This window comes from Enhydra lutris, unplaced genomic scaffold, assembly GCF_002288905.1.
Source record: "Enhydra lutris kenyoni isolate GAN:26980312 unplaced genomic scaffold, ASM228890v2 scaffoldscaffold4, whole genome shotgun sequence".
In the NCBI taxonomy this organism is placed as follows: domain Eukaryota; kingdom Metazoa; phylum Chordata; class Mammalia; order Carnivora; family Mustelidae; genus Enhydra; species Enhydra lutris.
Genome location: NW_019154088.1, coordinates 51,651,116 through 51,665,358, shown reverse-complemented (window position 1 = coordinate 51,665,358; position 14,243 = coordinate 51,651,116). Strand labels below are relative to the sequence as shown.

Genomic DNA, 14,243 nt, shown 5'->3' with positions numbered 1-14,243 from the left:
TCTAAGAAAATCAGCTTCCTTTTCTCAATATATTTAAAGCATTCTGGATCTGTTTCTTTCCTTTTGGCAAATGAGGTAGATGTTTAGATCCAAAGGGCTTAGATTCCTGAGAAGTAGTATCAAAAATATGTAACTATAAGTGCTCTGGTTGTCAGTGCAAGCAAAAGAGTGATCACTCATTTTTTGCTTATCAAATTTTTAAGTAATTTTCAGAATTTTGTTAGTTGCCAAATAAAGTACAATTTTGTTTTTATGTTTTGTAGTCTTATTTGGATGATTTTTTTTGCTTTTTTTCTCTCTAATTTAATGTAAACTTTTGTTTAAATCATTTGTCTTTCCTAATAGTTGCTGGCAGTTCCTGTGGAAAAGTCTGTTAAGCTATATAGAAGAGAAACGTGGAATAATCAATATGATCTTTCAGACAGTTTCATCTCTCAGGTAGGTTTTTTTTTTTTCCCCCCTCAGGTAGGTTTTATAAGTGAAACTTTGATTAGGCTAGCAGGAGTATTACACTTTGCCTAAATATAGTTGTAGTGAAGTACTGTTAGACATGGAGAACAACTCCAGATTGTTGTGCATGTGTCCACCTTTTGCCCCCTCAGCCTCTCTTCATTTAGCCGGTAACTGGACAGTAAATAGGTCTTTGTTAGGTCCTGTGTGAACTCTTTCCTTGTGGAGAAAAACAAATTAAGATTTCATTTTTATTTATTTGTCAGAGAGAGAGAGCACAATCAGGCAGAGGCACAGGGAGAAACAGGCTCCTGTTGAGCAAGGAGCCCGATGCAGGGCTCAATCCCAGGACCCTGGGATCATTACCTGAACCGAAGGCAGCCACTTAACGGACTGAGCCACCTAGGCATCCCTCCTTATGATATTTGATAAGAAAATCTCTTAATTTATAAGAAGTCATATTTAACCCTAACATAATATTAGAACATGTTATTTTCACATCATCAGTAATTAATTAGCCTTTATTGTTTAGTGAGTTTCATTGAGACTTGTGATCATAGACTCTGAAATGTTAGGGCAGGAAAGTTTATTGTTCTATATTCTCTCTCTTTTTATTATATGTTCCCATTTGTCTCTCAAGGAAACAAGATGCCCAGTAAGTCAGCAATGGCTTAATATGGTTCACTTCACTCACTATGGTTCTCTTCATCTTGAAAGGGACGGTTGTGAGGGTACTTTTTATGATCTGTATTCTAGGATAATAACAGTTTTTAGATTTTGCTTTTAAAATTGTGTCAATATAATTTTCTTTTGGTAAACAAAGTAATAGCTGCTAGTGATAGTTAAATATTACTGAAAAAGAAATTTAGAAAGTCTTGCCAAACTGTCCTGCCTTTATGAATCAGTTTAATTAGAAGTTACACAGAATATGGGTTGTAAAAATTTGAATTTGGTAATAAAAATAAGTGTTTAGTTTTGAATTGTGCAGATTGTTATTTATTCATTGTTTTTCCTCATAGGCCCTAAATATAGTAACCTGGTCTCCCTGTGGGCAATATTTAGCTGCAGGGAGTATTAATGGTTTAATTATAGTTTGGAATGTGGAAACCAAAGATTGCATGGAAAGGTATGATTCAACATATCTTTTGTCCTTTTTTTTTTTTTTTTCCCCCAACTAATCTCTATACCCAGTGTGGGGCTCAAACTCACAACCCTGAGATCAAGAGTTGGATGCTCTACTGACTGAGCCAACCACACACCCCCCCACCTTTTTGGGTTGTTTTTTTTTATTTTTGTTTTTTTGCTCATTTCTATTAGATTTTTTGTTTTATTATGAAGCATTTCAAATTTTTGCAATCATTAGACTGTCAGAATACAAACATACAGTATATAGTTATTAGTTTGTCAGAAGTCATTTAACCTTTCTAATTAAAATTAACCTAAAGCAATGTATAGTTTATATACTTTGGTACTGTTTTAAGAACTCACTTTTTAATTTTTAGGGTGAAACATGAGAAGGGTTATGCAATCTGTGGCCTGGCATGGCATCCTACTTGTAGTCGAATAGCTTATACTGATGCAGAAGGAAATCTAGGGCTTCTGGAGAATGTTTGTGAACCCAGTGGAAAGACATCAAGCAGTAAGGTAACAAGTAATAAATAGATGGTGGAATAGTTTCTTCAAAGTCTTTTGTTGTCATATGGGTTTGGAAAACACCACAAAATACATTACTTTCTTGGAAAATAACAATTCATGTTATATTAGATGTTCAGTAATTACCTGTCATAAAGAAAACTGTTTTTAAACTTGTTTGACCTAATGCTTCCTAAATATATTTTACTGAGAAACTTTTCCCCCGTAGAATGCCTATTAATATTCTTTGGCTTTATAAAGAATACCACTGTGAAATACTATTTTAGTATCCTGGTTTTCTGGAGGTTGTTATTTAAATAAATATAGATAAAAATTAGGGTTAATAAGTATAACTTAGTTTAGCCTGTAGACCTTTACTGCTCTGAATTAGCTTTAACTCTTAGAGCTACCCTTATATCTCTTAATGGTTAGCCATCTGGCCTTACTGAACTGCTTTAAACAGGCCACCTTGTTTTATACAACTCCTTATTTTTGTTTGTTATTCCTCCTACATGGCAAATATACCCAGTCTTATTTTAAGTCTTGGTTTAGGGTTCCAGTTAAAGATCATTTACTTAAACCCCCCCCCCCATTTATGTCTACTCGGATACTGATACTGGAACCCCTGGAAAATAGAAGCGTGATGGGAAACTTAAGTTTAGTTTCTCAAAAAGTCGAAAAATTGACTCCTAAAACCATAGTTGGGGGAAAGCAGAGATGCAATTTAGACTGCCTGCCTGAAATAGTATTTCACTGCCTGACTGAATCCCCCAATGATTTCAGAATTTGGTAGCACTAGACACATCTAAAAGTGGGGCTATAAACAGAAGGTTGGTTTAATAAACAAGTAGATATCTCCAATCTCACATTAGTGTGCATACGTAGGTAACTGCCTTCTCTCACTGCCATGTATATTCTGGCAGAATGCTGGAAATTTGTTCTCTAGAAAAGGTAAAACAGAGGTCTTTGGTTAGTGCACTGGGTACAGTTGAGCAGCATTGGGTGGTGGAGGAATACTGTACTGAAAAGGATTAAATGAAAGTGTATATACTTAGATGTTAAAATTCCCAGCCTATTTTTCATAGTTGGCTCCTATGGCATTGTCAGCTTGTCTAACTTAGGCTTTTCAGGCAAGAGATCGGAAGAATTGTCTCTGGGGAATCTGTCCAAGAAAAAAGCTTAAAGAGAGAGGATTCTTAACTCCAGGAAAAAAAAATTACAAAAGGAAGGAAAAGTGATCATAATATGCCACATTTATAAAATGAGGATGGCAATAATGTCTACCATGTAGAGTTTTATTGTGAGGATTATATGAATTATGTATAGAATTAGAAGGTCTCTAACACAACACTTTATAAGTTATAGTCAACCATGAATAGCTCTTAGTAATTTTATTCAACCATGAAGATCATCTATATGGTCATAATAATCTATATTGGGAGGATTGGAGTAGGAGAATAATGTACATACATACAAGAGAATAGGGGTGGTTGAAAATTACACCAAATCCTCATATTTCCTAATATACAGAAGTTAATAGAATCTATTTAATAGATAATGATTAAAACTGAAAAGCCAAAAAAATAGCACTAGAATATTATTTAAAACTATGGAGGAAATTATCAAAAGAATTGTCTAAAAGAATAGAAAAGTAAGTTGGAGGCTGTGCAGGAGGACTATTTTCATTTTTATAATAAACCTTGTAACTGACTAATTTATATGCATGTGTAACACTGATAAAAATGAAGTACATTGTAAAACAGCTTTTAGTTCAAAGGTCACCTCTTATAAAACCTTAACCCTTAATTGCTCACTCTTTTCTTTTTTGCTTTTATTCTTCATAGTACATATTCCTATCATAATACCTCTAATACTTTATGGACCTCATTGTAAGTATAAGGCAGAAGTCCTTTTTTTTTTTCCCCCCAGTGTTCCAAGATTCATTGTTTATGCACTGTACCCAGTGCTCCACACAATATCTGCCCTCCTTAATACCTACCACCAGGCTCACCCATCCTTCCCACCACTCCCTTCCAAAACCCTCAGTTTGTTTCTCAGAGTCCATTGTCTTTCATGCTTCATCTCCCCCTCCGATTTACCCCAATTCACTTTTCCTTTCCTTTTCCTGATGTCCTCCATGTTATTCCTTATGCTCCACAAGTAAGTGAAACCATATGATAATTGACTTTCTCTACTTGACTTCTTTCCCTCTGCATAATCTCCTCCAGTCCCGTCCATGTTGATAGAAAAGTTGGGTATTCATCCTTTTTGATGGAGGCATAATACTCCATTGTATGTATGGACCATATCTTCTTTATCCATTCATCTGTTGAAGGGCGTCTTGGCTCTTTCCACAGTTTGGCAACTGTGGCCATTGCTGCTATAAACATTGGGGTACATATAGCCCTTCTTTTCACTACATCTGTATCTTTGGGATAAATACCCAGTAGTGCAATTGCAGGGCCATAGGGTATCTCTATTTTTAATTTTTTGAGGAATCTCCACACTGCTTTCCAAAGTGGCTGCCCCAACTTGCATTCCCACCAACAGTGTGAGACTGTTCCCCTTTCTCCACATCCTCTCCAACACTTGTTGTTTCCTGTCCTGATAATTTTGGCCATTCTCACTGGTATAAGGTGGTATCTCAATGAGATTTTGATTTTAATTTCTCTGATAAAATTCCTCATTTTTTAAAAAGAAAATCCAAAAAAAGTTTTTAACCCAAGTGAGTATGTAAACTTCTAAGACTAAAGATAAAATAGTTAAATATTAAAAAAAAAAAAAACCAAAACCTTCCTAGAGCATTTAGTTCTTAATTATTACTTTCAGATCATATGTTTAAATATAAGAGTTTAGAAGCATTTTTTTATTTCTGTTCTCTCCTTTCATTAAACATTAGTTCTCTAGAACACAATTTTATGTATTTCCATCTAAAAGATTTGTGATAAAGTCTTTTTGAATCTGTTGATGGTGCTCTCATTAGAATTTTATACCAGGGGCGCCTGGGTGGCTCTGTCATTAAATGTCTGCCTTCGGCTCAGGTCATGAATCCAGCATCCTGGGATCGAGCCCCACTTTGGGCTCCTTGGCGGGAAGCCTGCTTCTCCCTCTCTGGCTTCCTTCCTCTGCTTGTATTCCCTCTCTTACTCTGTCAAATAAATAAATAAAATTTAAAAAAAAAAAGAATTTTTACCAAACTATAAGTTTCCATTGGCTTAACATTTGTACAGTTATACAGTTGTAAAAAAAATTGTTATACAATAACAAATGTATTGAACATTTGTACATTCATTTATACTATGGAAGTCATCTGTGAGCTCTACAGTGTATCTGCTTAGTATTCTTTTTTTTTTTTTTTAAGATTTTATTTATTTGAGTGTGAGAGCATGAGCAGAGGGAAGGACAGAGGAAAAAGCAGACTCCCTGCTGAGTAAGGAGCCAGACAGGAGGCTTGATCCCAGGACCCTGGGTTCATGACCTAAGCTGAAGACAGGCACTCAACCGACTGAGCCACCCAGGTGCCCACTATTCACTTTTTAAAGTGATCTCATGGGCTTTCTGAGTCAGTAGGGCATGCATCTCTTGATCTCAGGGTTGTGAGTTCAAGCCCCTCATTGGGCATGGAGATTACCCAACAAATATAGTAATGTGATCTAAAAAACTGTTTACAGTCATCTGGGATCTACAAAGGTAGATTCTACATCTACAATGTTCATATTCCTAGGAATCAGGGATTAGTGTTGAATTTCCTTGCTTCCTTTGTCTGTTGGTTCTATCCATTTACTTTTATAAGCATCAAAAAACCCACAAAAAAACTAGCTTTAACTGAGATCATTGAAAGCAATTTTATACTACCTAAGCAGTATAAAATCAATTTAATAAAAGTAAATGAGAGAATCTTATAATAAAAGAGATTTTATAGGGACTTTAGGTGACTTCTCTGGAGAATGACCTTTGAGGAGTAAAATCTTGCCTTGTATTTGGGTATATACAATAGTTCTTTACATACCTGTCCTATACTCCTGTCCCATCCTTAGTCTGTAAGGCACTTAAAGTAACGACTAGTTCTCACATAAATATAAATCCAGTCCTCGTAAGTACATTTATTCTTGTCAGGTATGTTTGCTACATGGTAGAATGTACAGGTGTGTATTACAGAATTGCCTTTTGAGTAAAGGAGTCTATCTAAATAGTTCACTGATACTTTGTAATTTGTGTTAATTTGTTCAAGGTATCTAGCAAAGTGGAAAAGGATTACAATGATATTTTTGATGGAGATGATGCAAATAATGCTGGTGATTTTCTAAATGACAATGCAGTTGAGACCCCCTCTTTTTCAAAGAGGATTATAAATGATGAGGAAGAGGATGATGACCTCATGCTGGCCTCAGGTCGTCCTAGACAACGAAGTCACATCCTAGAAGATGATGATAATTCAGTTGGTATGTGTTGATTTTGTGGATATGATTGTGCATCCCATTGATTGATCTTTACAATTTTTTATTGAAAAGTTTTTTTATTTGAAGTCTTTATTAAATTTACAGAATGTAGCTAATGCAGTGTACAGAGGGAAATGTGTAATATTAAATACTTGGGGGCACCTGGGTGGGTTAAGCCTTTGCCTTTGGTTCAGGTCATGATCCCAGGGTCCTGGGCCCCACATCGGGCTCTCTGCTTAGCAGGGATCCTGCTTCCTCCTCTCTCTCTGCCTGCCTCTCTGCTTACTTATGACCTCTGTCTGTCAAATAAATAAACAAAATCTTTAAAAAAAAAAAATACTTGTTAGGTTTCAAATCAATGATCTAAGCTTCTGCTTTAGCAAATTAGAATATTAAGAGGAAATTAAACTCTATACTATCAGAAAGAAGGAAATAAACAATTCAATGATATTGACAACCAAAAAACTATAAAGAAAGTCAGTGAAACCAAAAACTAGTTCTTTAAAAAGATTGGTAAAGTTGTTGAATCTCTATCCTGACTGACCAGAAAGGAAAAGAAGACCCAAATGACTAATATAAGTGATGAAAGGGGACTTATCACCATAGATCCTATAGACCTATACTATCCAGTGTGGTAGCCACTAACTACCTGTGGCTATTGAGCATTTGAAATGTGGCTAGTTTAAAATGAGATGTGTTGTAAGTGTGAAACGCAACCAGATTTTGAAGAGAGTATGAGAAGAGTGTAAAATATTTTAGTCCTTTTTTACATGAGTATGTGTTGAAATTATAATGTTTTAATATAGGATAATATTAAAATTAATTAGACCTGGGTTTTTTTTTTTACTATTTAAAATACGGCTACTAGAAAATTTGAAATTATACATATAATTCATTTCTATAAGATAGCACTGCTATTAATAACAGAATAAAGGAGAATGTTATGAACAACTTTGTGCCCATAAATGTAACAACTTTAATAAAATGGATGATTCTTTGATATAAGCTACCAAGCTAACTCAAGAAATATGTAACCTGAATAGTATAATATCTGTTAAAGAAATAGAGATAACAACTTAAAGAACCCTTTAGGGGTGCCTGGGGGGCTCAGTTGTTAAGCATCTGCCTTCGGCTCACGTCATAATCCCAGAGTCCTGGGATGGAGGCCCACATCAGGCTTCCTGCTCAGTAGGAAGCTTGCTTCTCCCTCTCCCACTTCCCCTGCTTGTGTTCCCTCTCTCGCTGTCTCTTTCTCTGTCGAACAAATAAATAAAATTAAAAAAAAAAATTATAAAGTGCCTGTTGCAACAACTTATATGCTAAAATAGCACATTTAACATTATCAAATAAATGTATCATTATCAAATAAATGGCATTATCAAATAAATGCTAAATACCATTTTATGGTGGTAAATTGTGCTACATTTAAATCATACGGGTTTTATACAACAGAGGTCCTCAAATGTTTGATCTCAGGAGTTCATTACATTCTTAAAAACATTTGAGGATCTCAAAGAAAATTATTTGTGGAGTTACATCGTTATTTACCATGGTAGAAACTAAAACTAAGAAATTTTAAAAATATTTACTTTTAAATAACAATAAACTCATTTATGTATACATAATAATGTTTCAGATGAAAAAGTTTCATAAGAAAATTGGCATTATTTTATCCTTTTGAAAATTTCTTTAATGTGTAGCATAGAAGATGACTTGAATTCTCTCATATGCCTCAGAGTTCAGTCTGTTTGCCATATATGTTGTTTTTATTTGACATATGTATAGAGTATTCAGGCTCACATGAACATGTAGTTTGTAAAGGGAGTATTTTAACAGCCTGTTGAAATACTTCTAGATAGTCTTCTTTGCTACTGTACCAAAAACTCAACTTACTTGCAATGTGGAATCCAGAAACTCCAGTGAATATTCCAGCTGTATTACATTAAAATCCATTGGTCTGACTTGAATGAATCTTTTAATTTACCATGTTTGATTTTGAAATATATGCATTGGTAATTTGGAAAATATTGGTTCACTATAGGTCTGCAGGTCTTTTAATTTTGACACTATTATCCAGTATCAGTATCATCACCAATCTCATCAGAAGTTTTTAAATATTAGGAAGCAGTCAAGCTCATGGTGGCAGGTACAAGTTTTCTAATTTTTTTTTTTAAAGATTTTATTTATTTGAGAGAGAGAGAGAGAGAGAGATCACAAGTAGGCAGAGAGTCAGGCAGAGAAAGGGGGAAGCAGGCTCCCTGAGCAGGGAGCCCGATGTGGGGCTCAATCCCAGGACTCTGAGATCATGACCTGAGCCGAAGGCAGAGGCTTAACCCATTGAGCCACCCAAGTGCCCCATTTTTTAATATTCTGGTTTTTGCTTGAAAACTCAAATTTTATCATTGACAACAAATTCTGTCAGTTATTTTTCTTAAATGATCAACTTCATTTATTTAAAGAAAATGTTTACCAAATACCAAAGACTGCATAGCCATAGTTTATTTGGCATTCTTTCAAGTATAAATGGTGTTCTGTGAAAAAATCAATTAGTTCAGCTTACAACTCAATTGCACAAATGCTTTTTTTTTTTGAGACGGACATCACTCTTTATGCACACTTCCTATTTTAGCACAAAGAACATTTTTTAAAAAATCTATGTTGGATCAAGATTCAACAGAATTAATATTTTTACTGCAATTGAGTGGTGGTTAACAATGAATTGACTACTAATACAGATTGGTGCCACTGCCACACCAACAGTTTTACCCTCTATTGTTTTGTACCATCACTGTAGATGTTAACATAGTAGAAGAGGCAGATAGCATGTTAGTATTATTAAATATGAATGGAAAAGTTTATTTAGATTTCATAATGCTTTCCTTTTTCTAGATCATTGGTATTTATGATTCTCTAAGTATGATTTTTTATTTTCTAGATGTTACCATGTTAAAAGCTGGTTCTAGTCTTTCCAAAGAGGAGGAGGAGGATGATCAGGCCAACAGCATTCATAATCTACCACTTGTAACATCCCAAAGGCCGTTTTATGATGGGCCAATGCCAACTCCCCGGCAAAAGCCATTCCAGTCAGGTTCTACTCCCATGCATCTCACGCATAGGTTCATGGTAAGCCTTGGATCTACATTTAACTTTAAAATAGTTTTATTTAACTCTTTAAACTGTAAGTGTTTTATCTCACTATAGTTAATTTTGTTCGGTACAAAATATTTTTAAAAACCTTGATTAACTGGCCAAAAGCACTTTGGTTCATTATAATTTTGTGGTTGATTTATTTTATGGTTAACTTACAGTTTTAACCTTATTTCAACCTTATTATTGGAAATCACGTTAAATAAAATTCTGCTTTGCAAAAAAAAAAAAAAATCTGCTTTGCAAAGTGACATAATGAACATAATGCGACTATGTATCTTACAATATCTCGATTGTACTTCCAAACTTTATTTCTCATATTTTTATATAGAAGTTTATACTGATTCCAAAACAGTGGTTAGAAGGTATTTTTTGAAGGCAGCTCCTAATATAATATATTAGAAGGTGATAAGTACTATGGAAAACAAACTATCTGCCTCTTTTCCCCACCCCATCCCACTGGAATATAAACTCCAGAAGGATAAGAAATTGTTTTTGTTTTGTTTACTGATAGCACTTAGAACAAGGTATGGCACAGTAGGCATTAAGAATATATTTCCTAAATGGATGAATGAATATATTAGCTTTTTGTTCTGAGAACTAAAAAGTTTAATATTTTTATTTATTTGAGGCTTTCCACTGAGGACTTTGCCTCTTGTCCTTTTTGAAAGGATAGGCCTGGCATAAGTTTGTATGTAAATACTAGAAGTGATGTTTTATTTTAATAAAACTTTTTGTTGGTATCCGTAGTCATCATCAAGTAATAGGTCTTAATTTCTTGTTGTTACATATTTTATTTATAATTCTTTATAGTAGAGGAAAGTGTGAGCCTGTAGTATATATGGGTGGAAGATAAGTTTTCTAAATGGTATTGGTTTATGTTTAATGGTATTGGTTTATGTTGCCTTAAAATGTATATATTTATTCCTACAATATAAAGCAGTTAGTTGGAGCAGGAAAATATGCTGTCATTTATATCCATATTTATAAGTAAGTAAATTTTTGAAATATTTCTGTTGGGGAATTTAATAGTTTGGTTGTTCAGAATTGTATTTTTTTATGGCAGTCATGTAATTTTTAAAATATTAAATGAAATATTCCAATTGCTACTAAATATTTATGTGCCTTCTCATGAAAAGAGTAGGTAGTAGTTGTAGTTCTGATGTCACTACTCTTAACTTGAAACTATTTAAAGGTGATTAAGCTGTGTTTGCTCCCATAACTTCAATTTCAATACAGACTGAATTATAATATTTATTAATTTGTACTACTTTAGTCCACTGATTCTAGGACCTTTAATTTATCTCAGACTTGTATTTAATCTTAATGTTTGTAGGTGTGGAACTCTGTTGGAATTATTCGCTGCTATAATGATGAGCAAGACAATGCCATAGATGTGGAGTTCCATGATACCTCCATACACCACGCAACACACTTATCAAACACTTTGAATTACACAGTAGCAGATCTATCTTATGAAGCTATTTTGTTGGCATGTGAAAGTACTGATGAACTAGCAAGGTAAATTCCAGATTATTAGGAAGAATTTGTCACTGCTGGATTGTTAGATACAGAAGAGTTTCATACATAATACCTTAGAACATGTCTCTTTTTGCCTAATTGTCCTGTCCTTTACAGTCTCTAACTCCAAATCAGGATGACATGGGGCATCTGGTTTACAGTCTCTAACTACAAATCAGGATGACATGGGGCATCTGGGTGACTCAATTGGTTTAGGCATCTTACTCTTTTTTTTTTTAAGATTTTATTTATTTATTTGACAGGAAGAGAGAGATCACAAGTAGGCAGAGAGGCAGGCAGAGAGAGAAGGCGAGGCAGGCTCCCTGCTGAGCAGAGAACCCGACATGGGGCTCCATCCCAGGACCCTGAGATCATGACCCGAGCCGAAGGCAGAGGCTCAACCCACTGAGCTCCCAGGCGCCCCTAGGCATCTTACTCTTAATCTCAGCTCAGCTCTTGATCTCAGGGTTGTGAGTTCAAGCCTTGCATTGTGGGGGGGCAGGGGAAATGACATGATACAATTAACAATTTATAATTGCAAGAGAAATTAAAGAGTTAGATAAAACATTGTTACTCTGTTTCATTACTATTGTAAGATATATATGATGTATAGATGTATATAATATGGTATATTATATAATTATCTCTAATTGCTTATATATTATAGACATAATTACATAATATTTAATATATATATTTTAAACAGACAAGCAGTACAGGATTTTTAGGAAATAAAAATCCCCCCAGAATTCTACTTTCAGATATAACCACTGTTAGCAATTTGGTATGTATCCTTTCTAGATTTCTTTTTGTACAAACCCCTACCCCCTTTTTAAATTTACTTTATTAGTGTAATTCATGTATAATAAAATGTACTTCTTAGGTATCCAGTTTAGTGAGTTTAACGAATGTGTAGGTATCAACTGTCACAATCAAAATTTTTTTTCTTAATTTTTTAAAAACTTTTTAAATTCATTTAATTAACATATATGTTTTTGGTTTCAGAGGTACAGACCTGTGATTCATCAGTCTTATATAATACCCAGTACTCATTACATCACATGCCCTTCTTAGTGTTCATCACCCCAACCTCATACCTTCCAGCAACCCTCAGTTTGTTTCCTATTATTAAGAGTCTTTTATGGTTTGTCTCCCTCTTTGGTTTCGCCTTGTTTTATTTTTTCCTCTCCTCCCCTATGATCCTCTGTTTTGCTTCTTAAATTCCACATTTTTTAATAATTTTTTTAAAAGATTCTATTTATTTATTTGACAGACAGAGATCACAAGTAGGCAGAGGGGCAGGCAGAGAGAGAAGGGGTAGCAGGCTACCTGTTGGAGCAGAGAGCCTGATGTGGGCTCAGAAAATCAGAGCCTCGATCCCAGGACCCTGAGATCATGACCTGAGCCGAAGACAGAGGCTTAACCCACTGAGCCACCTAGGCGCCCCTTAAATTCCACATTTCAGTGAAATCATGATAATTGCCTTTCTCTGATTGACTTATTTCGCTTGGCATAATACACTCTGGTTCCATCCTCATCATTGCAAATGGCAAGATTTCATTTTTCGATGGCTGCATAATACTCCTGTGTGTGTGTGTGTGTGTGTGTGTGTCTACATTTTTTTTTTTTTAATTTATGTATTTGTCATAGAGAAAGAGAAAGAGAACACAGGCAAGGGGAGCAACAGGCAGAGGGGAAGCAGGCTCCCCACTGAGCAAGGAGCCCAGTGTGGAATCATGATATGAGCCAATGGTAGACGCTTAACCAACTGAGCCACTCAGGTGTCCCTATACCACATCTCCTTCATCTATTCATCTGTCAATGGACAGCTCGGCTCTTTCCATAGTTTGGCTGTTGTGGACATTGCTGCTATATTTTTAAGTAATCGTGTAGGGCTCAAACCATAACCCCAAGACCAAGAGTCACATGTTGTACCAACTGAGTCAGCCAGTTGCTCCTCAAAATATTTTTTATCACTCAAAAATATTCCCTTGTATCCCTTTGCAGTTAATACCAGTCTTGGACAACTACTGACCTGGATTTTTTTTCTGTTTTTTGGGTTTTTTTGTCATTATAAATTAGAATTGAAACTTCTTTTTTTCTTTAATTTTTTATGTAAATTTTTTAAAGATTTTATTTATTTATTTGACAGACAGAGAGCACAAGTGGGCAGAGAGGCAGGCAGAGAGAGAGGAGGAAGCAGGCTTCCCGCTGAGCAGAGAGCCCGATGCGGGGATCGATCCCAGGACCCTGGGATCATGACCTGAGCTGAAGACAGAGGCTTTAACCCACTGAGCTACCCAGGCACCCCGAACTGAAACTCCTTTTTAAAAAGGGAGGGGGCAGAATGATATTTGGTAAGTAGATACATAGACAAAATTAGGATGGAAAAGCAATGGAATGCTGAATCCATCCATATTTTTTTAAAGAAGAAAAAATATTTTTATTCATCTTTCTGTTATTTCAGCCAGATTGCCTTTTCCTGATTTTTCAGCTGATTTTAATGCTTATACACTTGATTATAGGTTTTACCAACTCTGAGGTGATTCAAAATTAAAATCCTGATCGGATACATTAGCTTCTTGCTGCTCTAAGTGTGGCCCGCAAACTAGGAGCATGGGTCACTCGGAAGCTTGTTGAAAACAGAATCTCAGACTCCACCCCAGACCTAAATCAGAATCTGCATTTTAATGAGATCTACAGGTGATTGAGTTTGTATTAAAGTCTGAGAAACATATCTTAACATTTTAATTGGTTTCCTAATTTACACATTGTAAAATCCACTCACTACTTCATTATTTTTTTCAATATTTCATTATTGAATTAAATTAGTACACTAAAATAAACCACTGTTGACTCTGTCTCCAACTCAGAGTCTTAACATAATTAGAACATTTGTTTCCATGTGCAATTTTGATTTCAGATATCTTTCCCTGTTTTCCTGGATATGTTATTTCATAGCTATATACAATGTGACTTTTCATTTTAAAATTGAATTTAGAGGTGCCTGGGTGGCTCAGTTGGTTAAGTGTCTGCCTTTGGCTCAGGTCATGA

General features: G+C 35.0%; 1 protein-coding gene across 1 annotated transcript in view; it reads left to right on the top strand.

Moving 5' to 3' along the window:
- Positions 1 to 14,243, top strand: part of LOC111140167 (WD repeat and HMG-box DNA binding protein 1) — a 64,568-nt gene that overhangs the window by 24,222 nt on the left and 26,103 nt on the right. Inside the window, exons 8-13 of the mRNA XM_022492514.1 lie at positions 346 to 438; positions 1,470 to 1,576; positions 1,953 to 2,094; positions 6,314 to 6,524; positions 9,457 to 9,644; positions 11,005 to 11,189. Of these exons, the coding sequence (XP_022348222.1) occupies positions 346 to 438; positions 1,470 to 1,576; positions 1,953 to 2,094; positions 6,314 to 6,524; positions 9,457 to 9,644; positions 11,005 to 11,189 (926 nt within the window). The remainder of the gene's footprint in view (positions 1 to 345; positions 439 to 1,469; positions 1,577 to 1,952; positions 2,095 to 6,313; positions 6,525 to 9,456; positions 9,645 to 11,004; positions 11,190 to 14,243) is intronic.